General features: G+C 37.3%; 1 protein-coding gene across 5 annotated transcripts in view; it reads right to left on the bottom strand.

Moving 5' to 3' along the window:
- The window catches only part of SPATS2L (spermatogenesis associated serine rich 2 like), a 182,307-nt gene that overhangs the window by 39,516 nt on the left and 128,988 nt on the right, over positions 1 to 13,803 (bottom strand). For 4 of the 5 annotated variants that reach the window (XM_047773174.1, XM_047773173.1, XM_047773172.1 and 1 more), the window contains one exon: positions 1,283 to 1,489. The exons of the other annotated variant lie outside the window; for it this stretch is intronic. In XM_047773174.1, the coding sequence (XP_047629130.1) occupies positions 1,283 to 1,489 (207 nt within the window). The remainder of the gene's footprint in view (positions 1 to 1,282; positions 1,490 to 13,803) is intronic. 5 annotated transcript variants of the gene reach the window in all.

Here is a 13,803-nt window from a genome sequence, read left to right as displayed (position 1 = left end):
AACAACAAAAGCAACTTCCAATTAAAAAGAAAGACATTTGCCTCTTGTTTTTCAATGAGTTCCATCAAGAGGATGTTTATAACCCAGACTCCCTAAAATCCAGAGTGGGTGGTTTGTGTGGCTGCTGGGCCAGCTGTGACTTCACCAGTGGATGCTCTGGCTGGGCCGTTTCGGGCACCTGTGTCTCCTTTGCCCTTTGGAAAGAGGCTCTGATCATTATGTTCTATTACTAACTGCAGTTCCTTAGAATCTGATATGTCTAAAGACCATTTGTGCTGCTGGCTCTCCCTATAAACACCGCTCTGTGTGATTTAAAGCCAGCAGGGCTTTTTTGGAAGAGGAAAATGACAGAGAGGTTGGGAGAGGTACAAATGAGCTAGAGAGAGGATGGAGCAGTGGTGCCAGGTACGCTGGCTCTGGCCCCATCGGTCCTGAGCCAGGGCTGTAATTATAGCAGCAGCACTTAAAGCAGCTCTGTGGGTGCCAATCTCTCCTGATTTCCTGAAACCGTCACCAGGGTTTACAGATAGTGCAGAGCAAATAGGTAAATTGTACTTATCCCAACAAGGGCATGTTTCTTAGAAGAAAGAACTCCCTCTCAAGAAAAGTGAAAAGGTCTATCAAGCCCAAGCCAAGGAAATCAGATACAAGCGAGGCTGCATGAGAAGAATATTACTTAATCTCCTGGCAATCAGAGAGGAAGTGATTTAGCCCCTTTCATTTTTCATACCAGTTATGTATAAAGCATATCAGGCTCCAAAGGTAATAAAAACATAGTGTGTCAAACAGAAAGCCCTCTTGCAGTGGATTTTGTCTGAAAGTTCTAACACAGAATTGAATCTACACGAGGAAGATCATATCGGAAGATGACATACCAGCCTCTAGACTCATCTTCATTCAATGCAAGTTCAGAACTTGTATATGGGGAAAACCGCCAGCATAGACGGTGCCAAAGGAGCTCCTGCATTAACGTTTGCTTTGTAGGATGTCAGGGTAGAGAGTACTTGCGGTATAAATTGATCCATGCCTACTAAGAGAAGTTCCATGCCTACTAAGTGGGGCAGGGAAGGGGGACCTGATTCCACTGAAACACTCAAGACCTTGGATTAACGAGGGACGGATCAGAGCTGGCTTTCAATCTGTGTGGCTCACAGAAAGAAATGCAATTTCACGTGTCTCTCCCTTCACTAAGTAGCATCTTCTAGAAAGTTCTGTCATTCCAGGTACTTGTCTTTGTATGCGAAAATATGTTGAATCATTTGTGCAAAAGAAGTCACTTTACCTCTTTTCTTTGCCAGCTCATCTGGCTTTATTTCAAGATGAGCTGCGGGGGCATTGGACTTAACAGGAGAAGTTTTTGCCTTAGGCTTGCTTGGGTGACAAGGCTGCTCAGCTGACCACTGTAGGCCATCTGACCTCTCGGGTGTTCCATGTATAGATTTGGGGCTCCCATCTAAGGATAGTTTCTGTTGCAGTGGTCTGTTGCCTTCTGTAAGAAAACACCAAATAATGACGGTGAAGTGATAAACTGAAAACACTGATGATAATGTAATGGGGGCGGGGGGTGCCATGATTTTTATTTTTTGTTTTCATGTTGGCCATCGTGCCTTTCACTGCAAACAGTTAAGACACGGTTTTAATAGATCCCCAGAAGATGGAAGGAGGTATTAGAAAGAGCCTTACACTTGGAGTCAGAAGACCTGGGTGGGTGTTTTGGCTCTAGTAATTACTTGCAGAGTGAGCCCAGGCAAGCCACTGCACATTTGTGAGCTTTAGTTTCCTCAGCCGTAACTACCCAGGAAAGGCATTAGGAGCTTTCCAGGAGATGAGCAGTTCCCCCCTCCCCTTCTGTAAAGACTTAGGCATCTTTAAGTATGATTTCATACTGAGGCTATAAAAACATAGCCCTCCCATCTCCACGTGCTACATCAATGTCTTGTGGTATTTTATTCAGAATTAATGAAAGAAGAAGAGGGATTGGAGATGGGGCAAGAATGAAGTGACAACAGGTACTATGCTCATTTCCTCTAATTTATGGAAGGATTAAATCAGGAAACATCATCACAATAACTCAACTACATTTAAAATTGAGGGAGTCAGATTCTCTCTGGAGCTTTAACAGATGTGGCAATAAATTAGCAGCGCATTGCTTTCGGCATCTTTTTAAAGGTAAGTTCCTATTTAGTTATTGCTGGAGTGAATTAAATGGCACCTTAGTGGCCTCAAAAGGAAATGTATCACCCTTAACATCTTACAACCAGAGAGAGCTTTGGGTGTGAAAAACGAGAAGCCAGCCTGCTTTTGCAGGTCAGGTTCGGAGAAAGCTGGGCATTGTAGAAAGATCTTCCTTAGGTCTGGATGGCCCTGTAGGAATGACTCCACTTCTCTGGTCAACTGTGGCTCACACTCAAACAGAGCATAACATCATCTCTAGGAAGCCCAGACTCTTTTCAGATAGCCACCCAGCCTCATTTCTCTCTACCCTCTTGTGCCTCATAAAAACTTCATGCATGCATGGTAGATAGATAGATAGATAGATAGATAGATAGATAGATAGATAGATAGATAGATTTTTTTGTCTTTTTAGGTTCACACCTGCAGCATATGGAAGTTCCCAGGCTAGGGCTCGAATCAGAGCTGCAGCTACCGGCCTACACCACAGCCACAGCAACTCCACATCTGAGCCAAGTCTGCGACCTATACCACAGCTCATGGCAATACCAGATCCTTAACCCACTGAGCAAGGCCAGGGATTGAACCCGTGTCCTCATGGGTACTAGTTGGGTTTGTTTCCGCTGAGCCACTACAGGAACTCCTTCACACATTATATTTTAACACAAGGTTTCCATGTCTGCCCCTTCCTTGCAGAGGCTATGACTCCCTTGAAGCCAGACACTGAAATTAGATTCATTTTTAAAGCTCCAGTTTACTTGTGTCTAGCTCAGTAACTATCTGTAGAACTGTGACTGAATTAAAGTACTCTTAAAATGATGTCATAGGAAAAGAATAAGAAATAAAGCCCTTTCCTGACCCCGTCAAACATTACAGAGACTATTGTGGGATGGAAATCCTATAAAATTGGATTGTGATGATCATTGTACAACTACAAATGTAATAAATTCATTGAGCAATAATAAAAAAAAATTACAGAGACTGCCCTTGGAAGGTACAAAAAAGTATGATCATGGTCCTAGTTGACTTGATTTTAGATATATGCCCATTTATGATGTGTAAATTTGACTTTAGTTGAATCTATCGGTCATTACCCATACATCCAAAAGGTACAACATACCTTTTATGGGCTGAATACCGAATGCCCTTTAAAATTTACTTCAAGGGGAATTAACAGCACAAAATGAAAGGTTCATTCCAGGTAGTGAACAAATTAAGTACTGAAAACATCCCTTCCTCCAGTAATAAAATAGATTTAAATGGTCGTATGCAATTTTATCCTTAGTTATCCTAAAGTTTGGAACTTCACTGTAGGGCAGTGGTTGCCAAACTTTAGTGTGCAGGAATTTTCCCATAGCACTTATTGCAAATTCCCCAACGCTACCTCCAGAGATTTTGATTCAGAAGAAGATCCAGGATTCAATGTCTCAGATGTTTCTGTTGGGGTGGGTAGTTCCCAGGTAGTACCACCCATGAGGAGAAAGTCTACTGTGAATGATGAAAAACTAATTTTTTTTATGAATCTATAAATATTTTGTTAAAAGTGATTAAGTCCAGGCTGGTTCCAACTCACGGCCTCTCTAAATCATAGTTGAGATTCAACCTTGGTGAATATTATAAATTTGCGAATCTAAAATATGGTTCATTGTGTATAGTGTAGTAAATTACTGTTATTCTTGAAAATAAAAGGATTTATATTATAGCCTAGTGGAAATAATAACCTTAGAACAGAGGAAAAATTATTCTGTTGAATGCAAAAGCATTTTAAATGGAAGACAAGCATGCGAATTAGCTTGGGCTCATTAACTGAGAGCTGAAAATATTTTGTTTGTGCATCAGAGAACTGATAGGTAGGCCACTCATTCATTTCATCATTCATCCCACAAGTATTTACTGAGAAATTTGGGTAGTTATATTTTTTTAGGTCCTGAAAACCGCCTCACTGGTGGGGTAACTGAGCATTGGAAAGACTTGAAATTCTCAAAGATTACTTGGATCTATTTGCATATTGGCCATACAGAGCTGTCTCCGAATAGAGTAAAGCTCAAGGATTCTTTCAGATAAAAACTGGCAGACAGTTACGGAACTATTACAGAATGAGGTCCATCTTGACCACAAGTCCTTATATTTTTAGTCATAGAATCATGAGGGTTCTTTCCTGGATACAGTGATTTTCCTCTAACATTATGGACTAGAAGTACCATCAGTTCTCTACCTTTCTGGAATCCACCTTTAAACTTCAATAACCTCTTAACTGACTTGGAGTCGATTCCTAGCGCTGTCCAGTAAGGTAGCCTCTAGCCCCATGTGGTTAATAAACACTGACACGTGTCTTGTCTGAATCCAGCTGTGCTATAAGTATAAGTTATAGATTGAAGTTGAAGACTTAGTACAAGAATTTAAAATGTTTCGTTGATAATTTAAAAAATATTGATCACATGTCCAAATGATTTTGGATATATTATTAGATAAAATACATTACCCAATTTAATTCACCCTGTTTCTTTTTATTTTTTAATGTGGGAACTAGAAAATTTTAAATTACATATGTAGCTCACCTTATATTTCTATTGATTAGCACTAATATAAACCATAAGGAGCATGAGGTGGTTGGTCTACAATCTGTAATCAGTACTAATTTATATTCTAATAATCTAATAATATAGAATAATCTATATTCTAATTTAGTGAAACCTTAAAATATCCTCTGCAATTTCTGTGTGAGAAAAGTGGTGACAGCGTCTTGTTCATCATTACATGCTTGGTGCCTGGTGGGTACATGACGAATACTGAATGGATAAACGAATGAATGAATGAATGTATCAGCATTACTTTGGGACTTTGTGTGCCTGGGGCCTTTCCAATTATAGAGACCCTATTTGGATATGAGTCTCTGGCTATGTCTTTATCTGATATTCATCAAACACTTGAACCAAAGTAGCTACATCTTGAAAAGAAATCTCTGGAAACACCCAATCTGCCCAGATCTCAATACAATTATATGCATTTTAGTTTAATCCTTGTCCAGGTACCTAAAAAATTGCTCCCAGAAGCATGTGTGTTTTTGAATTTCCTTTCCTAAAAAATACTTATCAAATCCCCACATGGATGTTATGGAACTTCCTGAGTATGATCTGGTTTCTGATTCAACTCAACAGATCTGCCTGGAGTGCTCACTCTGGGCTAACCTGGCTAATTCATAGACATTCAATCTAACACAGTCTCTCGGCCTTTAACAACTAGTTTGTAAAATGGGAAAAGGTAATCTAAGACTGCAGCATAATAAAGCAGAATTGACCTTTCCCCATTCAACGGTCTTGGCACCTTTGTGGAACATCAATGAGCTGTATACGTGTGTTCTATTTCTGGACCCCATTCTATCCCACTGATCTCATTGACTTTCCTCATCTCAGTATCATGCTGTCTTATTTACTATGTAATGAGTCTTGATTTCAGATAATGAATGTCCTCCAACTTTTCTTTTTCAAGATTGTTTCAAAATCTTAGGTCCTTTGCATTTCAACATAAATTTAACAATCAAGTTGTATATTTCTACAAAAAAATCTGATGGGATTTTGTCTAGGCGTGCACTGAATCTATAAATCAATGTGAAGATAATTGGTATCTTGACAACATTGCATTTTTCATGATTGAACATGATTTATCTATTTCTTCAGATTTTCCTTAATTTGTCTCATTATTGTTTTATAGTTTTTAGTGTCTTGTGCATTTTTAATTAAATTTATTCCTAGGTATTTTAGATTTTGTATGTCATTATATATAATCTTTTTAAAATTTCATTTCCCAATTGCTGGTGGCTAAAATGCAGAAATACAAATTAACTTTATATTGAACTTGTACCTAAAACACCTTGCTAATAGCTTTATTAGGTTTTTTTTATTGTGGTTTTCTTAAAATTTTCTACATGGGCAATGACATCTATAAATGAAATTTAATTTCTTCCTTTCCAATCTTTCCTTGCCTTGTTAGTCTGGTTAGGAATCCTAGTATAATGTTGACTAATCATCCTTGTATTGTTCTTCATCTTAAGAAAACTACATTCAGTTTTATTAAGGATTATATTGGGTGTACAGTAGATTTTTCCTATATTTATTGGTAGGTTCTCTTATATTCCCAGCTTGCTGGGAGTTTTTATTTTGTCAAGTGATTTTTTTTTTTCCCTGCACCTGCAGTACATTGAGGTTCCCGAGCCAGGGATTGAACCCCTGCCACAGTAGTGACAATGCCAGATCCTTAACCTGGTGAGCCAAGAGCGAACTCCTTGTCAAGTGATTTAAGATAATTATGCTGTCATTCTCCTTAATTTTGTTAACATAGTAAATTACATTGATTAGTTTTTAAATGTTAAACCAATATTGCACTCCTGGGAAAAAGCACTTTGGTCAAGATGTATATTATCTTTTTTTTATATATTGCTTACTTCAGTTTGCTAATATTTTGTTGAGGATTTTGCTTCTTTATTCATGAGCAATGTTCTGAAATTTTTCTTATAATGACTCTGTCAGGCTTTGATAAGGTTATGCTGGCCTCTTTAAATGAATTGAAAAGTGCTTCCTTCATTCTATTTCTAAATTATTTCAAAATATAAAAAAATTTCCTAAGATTGCAAATTATTTCTTTATTGAATGTTTTTAAGAATTTTCTGGTGAAGGCATCTGGGCCTGGAGATTTTAATTATTAATTGCTTGGAAAAGGTTAGGGCTATTCAGATTTTTTGTTTCATCTTATATGCATTTTAGTAAGTCTGATTTTTCAAGGGATTTGTCTAGTTCATTTTTTTGGTCTTTTTTTTTTTTTTTTTTTTAGGGCCACACCCATGACATATGAAGGTTCCCAGGCTAGGGCTCAAATCGGCCTGTAGCCTCTGGCCTACACCACAGCCACAGCAATGTGGATCCCAGCCATGTCTACACCTACACCACAGCTTACGTCAATGCCTGATCTTTAACCCACTGAGCTTGGCCAGGGATCCAACCTACAACCTCATGGATACTAGTCAGATTCATTTCCACTGAGCCACAATGGGAACTCTATTTCATTTTTGGCATAAAGTTGTTTATAATAACCTAAAAGAGGGGTCAGGGTCAATTTCATTATTGCTATTGGTAATTGGGTTATTATACTTTCATTATAATGCAGTTCAAAATATTTTCTGATATCTCTTCTGAATTTTTCCTTTGGATTATTTAGAAGGTTGATTAATTTCTAAATTGTTGAAAGTTTTCAAGATATCCTAATGCTTTTAATTGTTAATTTACTTCTATGTGGTCAAAGAACATCCTCTAAAGATTTCAGTGTTTTAAAGTTTTTTGAAACATATTTTAGGGTCCAGCAATTGGTCTATTTTGGTGAAAATGCCATGTGCTCTTGAAGTTGCTGGGTGTAGTGTATTACAAATGTCAATTAGGTCAAATTGGTTGGTGGCACTGTTCAAATCTCCTATATTCTTACTGATTTTTAATATACCTACTCCATCAGTTGCTAAGAAAATGGCGATTAAACCCCATAACCAGGAGTTCCTGTCATGGCGCAGCAGAAACAAATCCGACTAGGAACCATGAGGTTGTGGGTTCAATCCCTGGCGTCGCTCAGTGGGTTAAAGATCTGTGGTGTAGGCTGGCAGACCCCTAGCCTGGGAACCTCCATATGCCGCAGGTGCGGCCCTTAAAATGACGACAAACAAATAAACCAAAAAAACCATAACCATTGTGAATTTGTCTCTTTCTTTAATTCTATCAATTGTTGCTTCATAAATCTGGAAGCTCTGTTGTTAGATATATGTGAATTTAGGACTTTCATGTCTTCCTGAAGAATTGATCAATTTGTTATTGAAATGATCCTGATTATCTGCGGTAATATTCCTTGTATTAAAGTCTTCTTTGCCTGGTGTTAATATAGTCACACCAACTTCTTTATGCTTATCTTTTGGATAGTGTATCTTTTCCTATCCTTTAACTTTTGACCTCTTTCTCTTTATATGTAAAGTGCATCTCTTGTAATCAGCATATAGTTGGGTCTTGCTCTTTTATCCAATCTGTCAATCCCTGCTTTTTAATTAGAGTTTTTAGTCCATTTCCATTTAATATAATTATGGGTATTACTGGGTTATGTTTACTATTTGGAGTTGTGTCTATTCTTTGTTTCTTTGATCTTTTTCCATATTTCTTTTAGGTGAACTGGTTTTTCAAATAATTGTTAGTACTAATCTTTTTTGTGATACCTCTTCATTCTTTGTTTTTAGATGTTGTTTCAAGGATTACAGTATGCATCATAATTTATCACAGTGTCTTTTGAATCAATATTTCACTGCCTCACATATAATATACAAACCATACAATAGTATAATTCCATTTACCTACTCCTGTCAAGTGTATACTTAGTCATATATTTCAATTCTACATTTGTTGTAAACCACACAATACACTGTTATTATTTTTGCTTTAAAAAGTCAATTGATTTTTTTAAAAAGTAAGAAAAAAAACCTTTTATTTTTATCCATACAGTTACCATTTTCATTATTTTTCATTTCTTCCAGTAGATAGATCCAAATTTCAATCTGATATCATTTACTCTCAGCCTTAAGAATATCCTTTAGTTTGTTTTGTAGAGCAAGTCTGCTGGTGAGGAACTCTTTCAGCTTTTGTTTATCTGAAAATATCTTTGCCTTACATTCATTTTCAAAGTATATTTTCTCTGAATATAAAATTCCATATAGGCAGTTACTCTCCCCAGTTGCATTACAGATTTCATTCCAGAGTTTTTGGTGTTTTGTTGTTCTGGTGTTTCTAATGAGAAGTAAATCTTTATTCTTGTTGCTGTTTCCCGTTTTGCCCTGTGTCTTTTTTTCCTCTGCATGCTTTTAAGATTTTATGTTTATGTTTTACTTTCAGCAGTTTGGCTATGATAAGCTTTGGTGTGATTTTCTATCATTTATTCTGCTTGGATTCTGCTGAGCTTTTTGGATGTGTGAGTTGTTGTTTTAAATTCAACTTGGAAAAATTGTAGCCATTGTTTCTTCATAGGTTCCCCCTGCCATTCTCTTCTTTCTTCTTCTGAGATTCCCATTACATATATATGAGAATGCTTGATATTGTCTCTTAAGTCACTGAGGCTCAGTTTTTTGTTATTTTTTTTTAATATTTTTCTCTGCTCTTCAGTTTGGATAATTTTTGTGAACCATCTTCAAGTTTACTGATTCTTTAATCTTTATTTTCCAAATTGATACCAAAAGTAGAAGACTTAAAAATTTCAGCTATTGTTCTTTCTAGTTCTAGGGTCTCCATTTCATCTTTTTATATTTCCTGAAATTCTCCTCTCTTCACTTATTATATCCACTTTTTTTTGGGTAAAATTTTAATTAAAAATTTATTTTTTGTCTTTTTTTTTTTTTTTTTTTTAGGGCCACACCTGCAGCATATGGAGGTTCCCAGGCTAGGGGTCCAATCAGAGCTGTAGCTGCTGGCCTACGCCACAGCCACAGCAGTGCCATACACAAGCTGAATCTGCAACCTACACCACAGCTCACGGCAATGCTGGATCCTTAACCCACTGATTAAGGAAAGGGATTGAACCCGCGTCTTCATGGATACTAGTCAGATTCATTTCTGCTGAGCCACCATAAGAACTCCAAAATTTTAAAACATATTTATAATCCTGCTGATTCTAACATCTGGGTTGTTTATGGGTGTGCTTTTAATAACTAATCTTTTCCTTCCCTATAGAAAGTCACATTTTCTTCTTCCTATGTCTAGAAATTTTTTAACCTGTATGCTGATTACCGTGGATGACACATTGACAAACATTGAATTATGTTATTTTCCCCTGCAGAGTTTTGTATTTTGTTCTAACAGGTCATTAAAATACTAGTATATCACTCTCCACTCTCCCCCCACCTTCTTGCCTTGAAGGCAAATGTTAGCCACCTCATAGAACAAGCTAGAATGGAAATAGGTAAGGGAAGAGTGGGCTGTTCCTTAAAATACCCTTATTTAATTATCCTGTTTTATACCTCTCTTCTTAAGCTTGCCTCCATCCTATTTGCTGACTCTAAACCCAGAGTTTCTCCATTTTCAGCCTCCTCTCTGCCAAAGTTCCCTCCTTTTGAATTCTATTCTTTTCTCTTTTGCTTCATTTTTAGGGACTTCCATATTTAAAACTTCCTTTACAATAATTCAATGGGATTGTGATGAAGAAGATATAAACTCACGCCTTTCGTTTTCTTCACAAATTCTTAATATGCTTTGCCAATTACTTTCCAGTCCCTTGAACCCCCTGACGCTCAGCTGCAGTGCATGCAATTGTTCTCACACTTAGCTCTTCCCAATACCGAGATCCATCCATATTCCAGTCACTCAGTCTTGGTATAAACTTACATATTTGACTTGTCCTTGACTTGATTTATTTTTCAGAGCAAAACATGAACTGTGGTGGTTGTTTTTTTATTAACAGCACCAAAGAAAACAAATCTTCCTTTTGGGAGAAATATATGAATGTAGATTCAAAGATTTTCATAATATATGTACCACCGTGTATGTGTTCAGATTTGAAAGTTTCTGGAAACTCTTTATTCTCTTTAGCTTTTACTTTTTAGTGAAAGCCCTATTTGCTTAAAAGTAGACTGAAGGAACTTTAAAGGATGTATTAAGTACAGAGTAGTTCTAAAATGACTATTTTAACCCATGGAGTTAAGATGATTCCATAGTCCCCTATACAAATGTAATTTCAGTAAATCACATCATCTGATGAAATTAACTGAGTATTGTAAAGTAATTCTATCTAGAAAATAACTGATAAGGAAATAAAAAAGAACTTTGTTGTTATAAAATAAAGTCTAAAGTTGTTAATGTCTGTGTTACTTAAAGCATTACCATTCTCTTAAAAGTACTTAAGTGATTGCAACAGTGTTTTATGATAACCAATAATAAAGTAATTGGTAGTCTTTGATCATTAATCTTAGTGTTCTTAAATATTCACAAAAGAAGAAATGTAAATGGAAATTAAACATCTTAAAAATGTTCCATCTTTCTACTAATCAGTTTTACAAGTAAAAACAAAGAGATTAGTGCAATCTTTCTGGGCAGATATATTAAGAACTTTAAAAATATTCATACCCTTGAACACAATAATTCTGCTTCTAAAAAATTATGCCAAGAAAGCAATAATTATTCACAAAGATATACATGCAGGAAATGCTCCCTACAGTATTGTTTTAGTAGTGAACAAGTGGAAACAACGCACATGGACAACAATTTGGGGTAATTTAAATAAATACGGCAAATTCATAAAAACACAATGTAGTCATTAAGGTCATATTTTTAAATAACATATCAAGATACGAGGTAATGTTTACGATGTCATGTTAAGTAAAAAGCAGAATACGAAAGTTCATATACTATATGATATTTGTAAAAACAACTTCTATATATCTGTGCATTTAAAACATTCTGAAGTGAAATTTAACAGTGGTTGTGTCTGGGAGGTAGGATTTTTTTTTTTCCCCTTTAAATCTTACTGTATTTTTCACAACTCTTCAATTCATATAAATGCCTTTTAAAACCAGAAATACCAAAACCATAATTATATTGAAAAAGCAGCATGGCAACTTAAAGATTTTACATTAACCTACACTTATCCATATATTTTATTACTAACATTTCAATACAAGCCGTGAAAAAGTCTTGAGCGCTTATTATGTCCAGTTTATTGTTCTAGACACGAAAAACACGACATTGGTGGAAGACATTTGTGGATCCCATCTTAATAGAATGATGATATAGAACCAGTCTAATCGGAAGACATAAAGATCAAACCACCACAGAAACAAATGTAGAATTACAACTTGATAAGTGTTATTACGAAAGAAAAGTACTCAGTATCTGAAATCTACCGTTGGCATATGTGACTTGGTGATATCAAGAACGAATTCTTCACAGAGGTAACAGCTAAGCTCACTTGAAATCACATGAAAAATGAATCAGATGAAGAGCGCAGGAAAGTGCATTCTAGGCAGAGAGAGCATCTGAGGCACTTATCAAGTTATTGTCTCTTGACTCCAAACTACCCTTCTTTGTCCTACTTTGTGATACTGGAGCTCGCCCCTGTAAACAATTCTCTTTTGCCAATTGGCAGAATGTTAACTGCTGTCAGTAGAGGACAACAAAGGGGCCCTGTAAGGCGACAAGGACGGAAATCCACTTCCCTTCTAGTTCTGGTCCTTTATTTTACTATTATTCACAAGGGAGCCAGCAGGTGCACAGAGGAGCTCCAGCTGCACTCTCATGCCAGGTTCCCTGGCTTGCCCGCACTGGTAGTGGCTTTGAGCTGTTCCAGTCTACTACACTGTGTGGCCAGGGTGAGCCTCTTCTACAGAACAGCTCATGCCAGGCCCTGCAAGTTTTTTATTTTTGTTTGTTTTGTTCTTTTCTTTTTGTGCCACTACAAGGCTGCATGATCCTCTGTTAACCACACACCTTGTTTGATGAGGTCAGAGTCTCTGTTTTGGGTTGGGGACTCTCCCAGCCCTAGTTCCTTCATTGTCCAGTCTTCCTGGAGATGGTAACTGTTCTCCTGCCATGTCTATACTCCTGAGAGTCCTCATTTACCCCTTTTAGTAATTAAGCACTTCCTACTGTTTTAGTTAGCAATTCTCCCTAACTCTCCCTTAGTTACACACCTCTTATTCAAATAACCCATGTGGCTTCTATCTCCTGACTTGCCTGACTGGTATACATGGCCAGTATGAGTAACTAAAAAGCGACCAGTATGGCCGAAGCAGAGAGCTAGAATAAACACACCCTGCAATGATGCTGGAATGGGACACTGGAGGCAGAATATGCTGGGCCGGCAGGCCAGGGTAAGGCTTCTGGTCTTTATCTTAAGAGTTCAAATGTGTTCTATGAAAAGATTACAGGACAGAGAATGAGTTAGAGGGGAACAGAGTGAATGCTAGGAGATGAATGAGCGGACCATTGCCACAGCAGAGACAAGAGAGGATGGTGCGGTAGAGATAGAGACAGTGAAAAATGGATGGGTTTCCAGAATATTTGCAAAGGGAAATCAACAGGACTTGATGATGGATTGGCTACTGGGGTTGAGGAAGATGTCATGACCAATGCCTGGATTTCCAGCTTGCAGAATAGATGGACGGTCCAGTAAGACCAGTAACATTAAAAGAAAGCTGACTGAGAAGGGAGAGCAGCCATTTGTTTGGAGCATGCGGTTAAAGTGCTTTGAAATATGTCAAGTAAGAGTCTGGAGTTCAGCAAGTAGAGTTTGTGAGCCAGCATACACGATAAAAGCTAGAAGTGATCTAAGGAGAGAGTGTAACTTTACATGAGAAAGGACCTGGAACTAATCCACCCTTGATGAGCCTCAATAATTAAGGGCGCGTTAGAGAAGAATAACCCTCAAAGGAAACAGGAGCAATGAAGACGAAGGGGGAACAACAGGACAGGGCCATGTCATAGACACCCAAGGGAAAACACAGAGAGGTCAGCAACCTCGAATGCTGCTGAAAGGATAAAGCAACGTAAAGATTGGGAAAATGTCTGCTGGACTGAACACATGGAAGCCAATGGTGAACCTAGTGGGAACAACCCTTGGGAGTGACGG

The sequence above is a fragment of the Phacochoerus africanus genome, chromosome 3 (genome assembly GCF_016906955.1).
Source record: "Phacochoerus africanus isolate WHEZ1 chromosome 3, ROS_Pafr_v1, whole genome shotgun sequence".
Classification (NCBI taxonomy): Eukaryota; Metazoa; Chordata; class Mammalia; order Artiodactyla; family Suidae; genus Phacochoerus; species Phacochoerus africanus.
This window is presented reverse-complemented; position numbering and strand designations above follow the sequence as displayed.